Source organism: Arachis duranensis, chromosome 9 (assembly GCF_000817695.3).
Source record: "Arachis duranensis cultivar V14167 chromosome 9, aradu.V14167.gnm2.J7QH, whole genome shotgun sequence".
NCBI classification, from domain to species: domain Eukaryota; kingdom Viridiplantae; phylum Streptophyta; class Magnoliopsida; order Fabales; family Fabaceae; genus Arachis; species Arachis duranensis.
Genome location: NC_029780.3, coordinates 698,406 through 709,042, shown reverse-complemented (window position 1 = coordinate 709,042; position 10,637 = coordinate 698,406). Strand labels below are relative to the sequence as shown.

The following is a 10,637-nucleotide window of genomic DNA, read 5'->3' as shown; positions in this document are numbered from 1 at the left end:
ATTTCACTCGTCATCCATCAAATCATTGTCCTGTAAATAGAATATCTTGGTATTCAAAATCTGTTCAGTTAGCTTAGCTCAATGTCTGTGAAATTTTAACTAGATTAAAATATTTAATTCTAGTTTTGTTCATTACTAAGATTTCTAAGAATATTCTCTTGCATAAAATATAAAATTTTATTCACATCTAAAAGAATAGGTATTTGATATTGGTAGTAAAAATTAAATATAAAATTATTAGTACATTCCTTGATATTAATATTGGAATTATTTTAGAAATTTAAAATCTAATTACAGAAATTTTTATAATAAAATAAATGTATCCAATTCTTTTAGATATTAAAAATAATTTCCTACCATATCTAAAACTAAACGAACACTGAAACAAGTTATAATATCGAAGAATGCAAATTTAGAAAAGTCCAAAGGTCATATCAATATTCAAAATTTTTTTTAAAGGAAGATGATTTCACATATTTCAAGAATAAAGGGGTTTAAAATGCATATGAAGTAACTTCAGGGGTATGGGATGCAATTAAGAGAAAGAGTTCACGAGTCATCTACTATACAGTACACTACACTAGCCACTAGGGTTTCACTCACTCTTCAATTTCTTCTCTCATTTTCAAGTCAAATCATTTCGTAATTCGTATCCTTTCACTCTTCTCTTCTCGTTGATCTTCACGTTAACGCCGGTGGTGGTGGTGGCCGTGGCGGTGGTTGTAGTCTTCTTCCACATCGCTAGTGTCAACAGTGACTGAGTGGTTAGTTCCAATTTGTCTTTTTCTCTTTTCTCAATTTTGGTTTTCTTCTTAATTTGTTTCCACACTCTCAATTTCCGTGATTCTATTCGTGCATGCATGTGCTATTATCACTGCGAATTGATGCATAATATCTTCATATGCTATCCGTTGACGTAATTTATATATATAATTATGTATTAATTTTACAATGCGGGAAACTCAATTTGTGACATTATGCTTGTGCATTTGCGATGTGAAATTTTGTTTCAATAGAACTCTATGTTTTTATGTTTACATTGTTGTACAGTTATTCCTGTTAGCAACATTTTGAATGAGAAATTATTCTTATGGTAGTTTATACAAATTTTTTTCCTTCCTTATTTTGATGATTTCTGGAGGAAATTTTACTTGAAGTTTATGTCCTGAACTAAATGTTGTGTAAAATTATGCACAGCTCCAATGGACTACAGCTCTGAGGATGAATCGGATATTAGTGAGTCTGAGATTGACGACTATTCAGAGAAACCATATGAACAGATAAGGAGTGGAAAGTACAAGGTTAAAGCCTTAAATGGGACTCTTAGATGTCCTTTCTGTGCTGGGAAGAAGAAACAAGAGTATAAATACAAGGAATTGTACCAACACGCATCAGGCGTGGCTAAGGGTTCTGCTAACAGAAGTGCGAAACAGAAGGCGAACCACCTTGCTCTGTGGAAGTACATGGACAATGAGCTAGCCAGCGAGGCAGACGAAGTCCAGCGTCCACCTGCACCTCAAGCTGTCAATCAACCTCCGCAGCAAGATGAGTTGTATGTTTGGCCCTGGACGGGTATTCTTGTTAACATAAAGAGTAAAGCACAGGATTCTGGATATTGGTTGAAGGAATTTGCAAAATACAGACCATTAAATGTTCAAATATTCTTGAATGAAGGTGATACGGTTTCTCAAGCTGTAGTGGACTTCAATAATGACTGGAATGGTTTCATGAATGCAAGTGCATTTGAGAAATCATTTGAAACTGCACGTCGTGGTAAAAAGGATTGGAGTTCAAACAAGTTGCAAGCAGACACAAACATTTATGGATGGGTAGCACGGGAAGATGATTATGGTTGTGAAGGACTGATAGGGGATTACCTACGCAATAAAGGAAGGTTGAGGACAGTTTCAGATATTGTTCAAGAAGCATCTGAAAGCAGAAATAGTATTGTGGCAAACCTGGCCAATGAGCTTGATATTACAAATGAAAACATCAACAAAATGGTATACAAATTCAATGAGAAGAATTTGTCCTTGAGCAGGATGCTTGTGGAGAAAGACCAACTTCACAATGCTTTTGTTGAAGGTGTTACTACATTCTATCTGTAGCATCTAATTAATTCTTTCCTGTTTGCACGTTAATTAATGTGTTTGGCACGTTGTCTCATAACACAAAAACAAAACTGCATTGAAGGTTAATATTACAAAATTGTCCCATTTCTTTGATAGAATCAAGGAAAATGCAACGTCTTGCCCGGATTGAGGTAAGGAGGATATTGGAAGAACAAGAAAAGTTGAGCAGTGAGTTGGAGGCAAAAAAACGAAAGCTAGATTCCTGGAGCAGAGATCTAAACAAACGTGAGGTACTGACTGATCAAGAGAGGCAGAAACTCGAAGAGGAAAAGAAGAAGGTACTATATATGACTTTTTTAGGCTATTAGTTGTTTGGGGCAAAGCTTGTTCTTGTTGGTTGGGTCTTCCTCAATTATTGATAATTATCCTTGCAAAAGTTCATTGTTTGTTTTTTTCTTTGATCTCTTACTAATATTATTGGTTTCTATTGATTTTGGTTGAGTATTTTATTTGGTAATGAACCTTATTCATGTGATTGTGGTCCTCCACCATTTGTGATTGGACCTTAAGCAGAGATTGCCAAATTGCAGCTTTTGTTCAGAATCTGTAATATCTCTGTTTTGGCTGACTATATGAAAAGAGAGAGTCTTTGTTTTTTATTTCCTTTAGTATTTGAGTTGAGTTGAGGAGGCACCCCAGTGACCAAGTTCATAAAACTAGAATTTCCTTGGATTCTAGTTAGGAATAAAAATAGTTGGATAGATCCATAGTGAAGATACTAATTGAGTAATTGTAACACAACTATCAAGCTCCAGTATTTCTTTAAAAATATGTTTTTAGTCTGTCCTACTTTGACCTTTAGGTAGGTCTGATCATCTTGGGCTAGATGCTGATCCAGTAATATCAGTCTAAGGATCAGCTGGTCCAGTGAGCTGGCACCATTTGCTTAGTTCGAGTTTAGTAAAAAGCATTGGTATATTCATATTCATTTGTTACGTGAAGTATTAAACATTGATGAGAGTACAGCCAAATATTAATCTTTTCAAACAGGATTGTTCTCCTTCTGTAAACAATTCCCATAAGATGCATGATCTGATGTCTCAATTTCTGTTGTTTTCATCTTTGTGCCATTTTACTCCAAAGCACCAGCATTTATAATGTCTGTTACAGGATTCTAATGTAATCTCTTTGTCCTTCTAGAAAGATTTGAGGAATGAATCACTTATGATGGCATCAAAGGAGCAGAAGATAGCTGATGAGAAAGTTTACACACTTGTTGAGGAGCAAAAGGTTTCCTTCTTTATTGTGCCTTGGTTATGAAAAGATGAAAGACATTGTTGCATATTTTGTTAATTGCCGAGTATTTTATTCTACTAAGGCCCAGTTTGGGCAAACAACTTAATTAAAGCTCCTTTTGACAAAATAGTTTAAACAGCAAATGATTATATTAAAAGTAGCTTATAAATAAGTTATTTTGTGTTTGGGTTTTTAACTCTAAAAGTGCTTATTTTATAGAAATGTGATAAAAAGTAATATAATTATGAGAGAAGTTATTTTTTTTAACTTTTCTATAAGCTTCTAAATAGCTTCTTAGAAAATAGCAATTTAGTTTTGAAAATTGCACCAGACATTAATATTACTACTTTTTATAAGTCAAAAACTAAAAAAAGTTACTTTTGAAGCTTCCCAAACAGACCCTAAATTGTGAATGCCCTTTTGTTGATGCGGTTCTCAAATTTTCCAGAGAGAGAAAGAGGAGGCATTGAATAAGATACTTCTGTTGAAAAAACAACTAGATGCCAAACAGAAGTTGGAAATGGATATTGAAGAGTTAAAAGGGAAGTTGCAGGTCATGAGGCATCTTGGAGATGCAGATGATGCAGCAATTCAGAAAAAGATGAAGGAAATGAGTGATGAATTGCAAGAGAAAGTAGAAAATTTGGACAGTATGGAGTCCATGAACCAAACACTCATTATCAAGGAGCGCCAGAGCAATGATGAGCTGCAACAAGCTCGTAAAGCATTGATAAATGTATGATCTTATCTACTTACCCTCTAGCAATATTTTGCCCATCTAGAAATTTACTTGCAACATGATTTATACATTTAGTGCTTTTTCTTAAAGCTGACTAACTCTTCAGGGATTCTTGAAGCTAACCAAGTATCTACTACTATGCTTGCATCTAGTCATGATAAGCTATTTGCAAGAAGTTTTTCTTCCCCTTTCTGTTTGAAATCTCTTTAGATATTCTGTAAATGTGACCTGGGTAGATTGTGGAGACTAAGGTTTTTTCTGTCTTTTATTTTAGGGGTTAGAAGATATTCTGAATTCTTCTTCACGAACTAATATTGGGATCAAGAAAATGGGAGAACTTGATGAGAAGCCTTTTCTCAATGTCTTCATGAAACAAAAAGGTATTCGTGAAGAAGAAGCTCAGACAAAGGGTATGGAGCTTTGCTCTTTGTGGCAGGAGAACTTGAAAGATTCGAACTGGCATCCATTCAAAGTGATCACAGTTGATGATAATCCACAGGCATGTCCTCAAGTCCTCAAAATATACTATCAAGACATGCTTTGTGTGTTCATATCATATTCATGAAATTCAATTGGATGGGCCAATTGAGAGGGTTATTTCTATATGTTGCTTTCTTGTCAGTGTCATATTCACTAAGTTATGGACATGGCATGCCATTTGTAAATGTCCTGTATTGTAGTGTCAGCATCTTTCTAGCCCATGTACATACCAAATGATGTTGTATTGATACAGGAAATTCTGAATGAGGATGATGAGAAGACTTCAAGGAAAAAAGGAAGGCTACCTTAAAGGAGGTGATCAGCTACATTGTAGTTAATCATATCAAGCATCTTAAGCGCAAGAGAACATAAACCAAAGGTTAGTTTTCCGGACTTCTAGCTGCGTTTGCATGGTTAATTTATGTTTTTAAGTTTTTAAATGCAATTCATGATTTCCCATGTTATGGAATTTAGAAAGAGAATGGATGGATAAGAAGTGGTGTCATCTATATGTGCATATACCAATTTTTAGACTCTTACCAGTGTCGGTGTGTTGAATCTTGAAAGTGATTTTGTTGATGGAATTATGTTTTAATTTGGTCTATTTGAACGTTTTTTAAGCTATACTATAATGAGCTTTTTTCTGATTCAATAACATGAAGCATTACTAAATTTGAAGGATCTTTCTATCCGAAAGTTTTTATTTGAGGTGACCAAGCCTGTAACTTGGTTGAGTTGGTGACCCTGATAGAGTTATATACAGAAACAAACCCTATTCCCTAAGCTTTGTTCCATATGTTGAATGTTACTGTCATATATTCCATCTCTGCATCAATATGCCTTTGGTTTATTTCAAACAAAAAAATTCTGAAGTAAAACAAAATGATTATTGGCCATTGCATTTGAAATTTGTCACTGCCATTAATATGTTTCAGTTCTGAACAAATGTATAATCTTGAAATTTCAGGGTAAGGCAGCTGAGAAATCAATGATATATCAAGAGCTTGTGAATTTATGCCTTTGTGCTTGCAATAAGGAAAAAAGAACTGGACGTATAAGTTGATACAAGTGTTACCAACGATGGATTTTACATTTGTATCTGATAAACTTTATTTATAGACTTCACTCGGTACTATCCTGGAGGCACTGTATTCTTTTCTTTTCTTATCGGTCTTATTTTATGAAAGTGTAGACAAATAGAATTCCAAAATGATGCGAAAAATCAAAAGTCCATCGCCTTGTTTTAGCAGAGATAGCTGGGACTGTATTGAAACCAACATCAACAGAGCATCAAGTTGTGATTTTCTTCTAAAATTGGCGAGACACTCTATCTCTTGGGTAGAAATTGGTAGTTGTCGCCAGAAAAAAGATACAGATATCGAGGACACAAAATTGTCCATTTCTTGGAAATTTTCTAAACTAATTTCTGTATTGCTAAAAATTAAAAGGACAGATTATTTACGGCGACGAGTTTTTTAGTTTTCTAAACCAATGCCAAATGTTCATCTCTAATGTCCCATTATTTCCATCCTTTTTTCTATTCTGCAGATGAATCTTAAAAACTTAATATTGAAAACAGTCGTCATCAGAAAAATTGACTTGACAGCAAGATGATCACCCAAGAGGGATCACACCAGTTCTACACTTCTACTTTACCAACCCAGTTAATAATGTATAAAGACCAATCCAGCAAAATGCTATGTAATGGAAACCCTTGCAACCAAGGGTTGACTTGAACCATAAAACATAAGATAATAGTGCAAACCAATGCACTGACTTCTTTATCAAACATATAGTTTATACTTTATAACGAGTAGAAAAGAGAATAATTCTCACCAAAAAAAAGGAAGAGAGAATATTAATATAAGGCATCCATAACAAACTTGTGTTACTATGAACCTTTCCGAGGTTTGAAATCTCAAGCAATAGAACCAGAAAGGAGTGATTCCAACCATCAAACATTGCCTTACCTGCGGTTCTTGTCAAATGCAAACTCTTCAACAAATATCCACCAATTATCCTTATGACTAAGATATACACCAATAACCGTTATCCAATTGAAGTCAATTAACAATAAATCATCATACGAAATGTAGCATAATTTCTTACACCTTGAAAACAGAAACAAACTAAAAGGAAAAGATCAAGTTGGTTTTCAGTAATACACCAGCAGAGCAACTAACAGAAAAGAGTTCTAAGTATCCATTTAATCAAGGTAAGGTAAATCAAACTTGAGCTCACCTATTCTTATGGAGCTTGGGTAAAAAACTTAATAGATCTCAGCTAGTAAACATGAAAGATGAATCAAACTAATCAAAAGGTAGAGAAATAACAAGTTAAAAAACCAAAGGTATATATATCCATAACAACACCACTTATTAATTGCAAAAGTTTTTCTACAACACAAGATGTTAAGTTGTTGGAAGTAGTAACATATACACACATATCCTCAATCACAAACAAAAATTAACATCTTCTCTAAACCTTAACCTTGATTCTTAACACTTTTCCTTTCACATTCCCTCTTTTCTTCTTTACCTCACTCTAACCTTAATCTCTCACTCTTCCATTTCCTTCTTTTCTTAAATTTTTCAATTTTTTTTTCTTCCTAATCCCTCTCAATGAACATAAGAATTAGAGCTATAACCGCCACTGCCGCCGTCGTTGCCCAACCCAAACAAAACACCGGCATACTTCTCCAGCGACCCACTGAAGAAATTCTCCTTCAGCTTCAGAAAAGTGCTTGACGTAAGCAAGCTATCGGAACCGGCCTGGTGGCAAATCCCAACCCTCTCAACCTCCAACAACTCCGCAAGCTTATTCAAACCACCGTGCAATGAATTGCAAAACTTCATCAAATGCTTAATATCATAAACCCTAGGGAAATACATGTTGATCAAATTAAAGAAACCAGCTTGTGTTTCTGGAAGGTTCTGGCACGTGAGAAGCTTCAAGAGGTAACCGAAATCGTAACCGCTGTGGAACGTAACCCAGTGAATGGCGTCGTTTAGGACTATTCCAGAAGACATTAGAAGCTCACCGAAACGACGAGCGTCAATGCCGTCTCGGTTGTTCTTGCTGAAATCGATTCCGCTCTGGCGAAGAAGCTCGATTGAGTCGTTCGCGAAAACGTCCTCGTTGACGTTGAATTCCCGGAAGTTGAACTGCCATATGCAGCTGCGCTGGTCTTCGCCGGAGGCATCGGTGGCGGGAAGGTTGCCGAATTCATCGGAGAATGTGAGACCTAATTGGATGAGTTTGAGCATGTCCACGTTGTCCTTTAGGGTTTGGTAATGGTAGTCGTGGCTGTTCTTGAAGTTTCCGACGGGGCGGAGAACGATTCCGGGGAACTCTGTGTCCATTGCCACGTAAGGGTAGTCATCGACGATGTCGCGGATTAGGGCGAATTCTTCTTCAAGATTAGAGTCCCAAACCTCCCGGATCTGGATTGTCTCGCTCTTCGGAAGAAGCGGCATCGGATGGTGGCGGCTGCGGCGGAGGAATTGGGCATGAAACAAAGATTTGGGATATTTGACGGCAGGAGCGGCAAGGTTAGCTTGAATGGATTTTTCTTCTTCCGATTTGCGAATAGGTTTTCAATTTTCAATCTTTTGTTTTCTCTGGATTGTGGTTTCGGAATTGGGGGAAAATTTGGGAGAAATGATTGAAAAATTGGGGGATTTTTAGGGAAAATTGAAAGAGGGGAAATTGGGAATTTTGTGTGTGTGTGAGAATAATAGGTGGAAGGAATTCGGGGAAGGAGGGAAGATTAAGAAGGAAGAGATTTGTTGGATGGTGAAATCTCTCCCCGTTCTAGGGTTTCTTTTTTTCTTTTTTGGATTTTTGATTGCTTAGGTTTGAATTTATGAGAAGAGATAAGGGTAGGGGAAGGATACTTTGATCAATTTTAGTGGTGGGATCGCTTTTTTTTTTAAATAAAAATTGTTTTTGGCTTTTCAGTAGTTTAGTTAATTTTGTTAATTTTTATTTATTATTTTGGTGGAAGTATTATAATGGGGGAAGAATCTGTTTTGTTTGTTTCCTGAGAAAACGAAAATGTGGACAGAAGGAAAAAGAAAGTTAGGAGAGAAAATGGGGCCTTGCTCGCTCAGTAATCACTAGTTGTGGTATGAGGTTTTCAAGTTGAACACGCTGTTTTGCTCTCCTTCTCTTCTCGTGTTTCTTCTTTACCACTAGAAACTAGAAAGCTACAACAAATAAAATAATATAAAAAAATATTAGAAAGTAATTAAAATTTATTAGTTTTGACAATTATTTTTAGTTTAATAATTTAATAATATATTTTTAACTAATAATAAATTTATTAGTTTTGACAATTATGAATGTTATTTTATGTGCAAAAAGATTGGTTTTGTGCATTTTATTTTAAGAAAATAGAGATATTTATATGTTCTTTGGTTGTTACAGGCAAGTTGGAGAAAAGATATTTGCATAGTAAAGTTCCTTTTATGACCTTGTGAACAAAACTTAGGATTAAATTCTACTATTTTATTCACATTTCATAACAAATCTCTTCTCCTCCCCCTTTTTCTCATTGACGTCGACATTTCATAGTTCATACAAAGAGGAATTTTAGAACATCCACCTCATGCATTTATCTTTGCAATAATAAAGTAATAACCTATTATGAAAAAGTTTGACCTAAGGCTTACAACGACATCAAATATTCCATTAAAGAATTGGAATACTATTGACCATCCATTGATTAATTTTTCACTTATATGTTTTTTGTCACTTTGTTTTTTAGTACAAAATGTTGAATTTCATCGATTGAAGGCATAAGTACAAACAACAACAATATCCTATTTCATTTTTATACCACAGTCTTTAATTATTCGTTATTCAAGCTCGAATTTGAAAATTACTTACCAAATCCTATGCATGACCTATGTTTTCCAAATTAGTACATGTAAAATTCATTTTTGAGTGGTCCATATATGTATTGGACCTTCGTGGCTTTACATCTCACCGTTCAGATCACCAAACATTTATTTTTGGGCCTTGTTAATGAATGAATTTGGAAAAAACACGAGACAAGGTTTTGTTGGGCCGATGCATATTAAAGTCCAAATTGTAGAATGTAAAAGCCCAATAATAGGCCAACACAGCCCAGTAGTTAAAAATAAAATAAGAGTAGTGAGTGATTAGGGTTTTTGGAATATAAGAACCCTTCTTCTCTCTGCTCTATGCCTCGTTAAGTTATCTCACACTCTCTGCGACCCTTTTCGGCGGCTTCATCGTCTTATATGTATTCCTCTTCTCTCTCTCTCTCTCTCTCTCTCTCTCTCTCTCTCTAATTTTCATTTCCCCCTTTTCGAAATTACCAAAATATATTTGTTATTTTCTATTTTGAGTTTCTGAATGATGCTTCATAGCACGAGATCTGATTTCCTGTATATTGTGTTTGTCTTTTTTTTTTTTCCTTCTGTGCAGTGAAGGAGAGCTTGTTCTTTTTAGCTATCATCAAAGATGTCAGGGTATGTTCTACTTTTTACTTTCAATTTTTCAAAATAAAAAGTATGATTATTCGTTATGACATGATTTTATAGGACTACAGATTCGTTTAGGAAAATAGCTATAATGATTTTGTTTCGTTTAGGAATTACATTGTCACTACTGAATATAGGATGAACTAGTTATTCATTATGTTATTATCACTGTATTTCTGTCAATCCAACTTAGTGAATTGGCTTGAAAGATCTCCGGATAATTTGACGATTATATGCATTACATTATAATGATTACATTAACAAGGAAGCATAGTTATTTGGTTCAAATTAAGAATTTACGTAGTTAAGGGTTTTTTTTATCATTAAGTTTCATGATTCTGTAGTTCTATCAATTTAGCTAGATCCCTTATAGAGAATTGTCTTGAAATCTCCACATTATTATGCTAGTCTTATGTAGTTTGATGTTTATTGATGATAGTTGTAGGTTGTAGATTTTTTATTTCTTGAGCAACATAGTAATTATACTGCTTATACCCATTCTTATGGTATTTTTTATTTGCAGTGAAGAAGCCCCAGTTG

The 10,637-nt window shown here is 34.8% G+C and overlaps 2 protein-coding genes and 1 long non-coding RNA gene across 3 annotated transcripts; 2 read left to right on the top strand and 1 right to left on the bottom strand.

Moving 5' to 3' along the window:
- The first annotated feature begins 590 nt into the window (after positions 1 to 590).
- LOC107463777 (factor of DNA methylation 1) lies at positions 591 to 5,901 on the top strand. Its single transcript, XM_021130960.2, is given in 9 exon segments — positions 591 to 764; positions 1,198 to 2,085; positions 2,229 to 2,410; positions 3,273 to 3,362; positions 3,817 to 4,104; positions 4,382 to 4,606; positions 4,841 to 4,865; positions 4,868 to 4,966; positions 5,555 to 5,901. Coding segments are annotated over 7 exon segments (1,785 nt in total). The 5' UTR covers positions 591 to 764; positions 1,198 to 1,202; the 3' UTR covers positions 4,960 to 4,966; positions 5,555 to 5,901.
- A 1,039-nt stretch (positions 5,902 to 6,940) lies between these two features.
- Positions 6,941 to 8,488, bottom strand: LOC107463795 (probable CCR4-associated factor 1 homolog 7). The gene has a single exon (XM_016082669.3). It carries the CDS (start codon positions 8,061 to 8,063, stop codon positions 7,206 to 7,208), a length of 858 nt encoding a protein of 285 aa, XP_015938155.1. The 5' UTR covers positions 8,064 to 8,488; the 3' UTR covers positions 6,941 to 7,205.
- A 1,260-nt stretch (positions 8,489 to 9,748) lies between these two features.
- LOC127741425 (uncharacterized) lies at positions 9,749 to 10,637 on the top strand. The gene is made up of 3 exons (XR_008002480.1): positions 9,749 to 9,856; positions 10,042 to 10,085; positions 10,621 to 10,637. It is a non-coding gene; the product is annotated as an uncharacterized LOC127741425 (long non-coding RNA).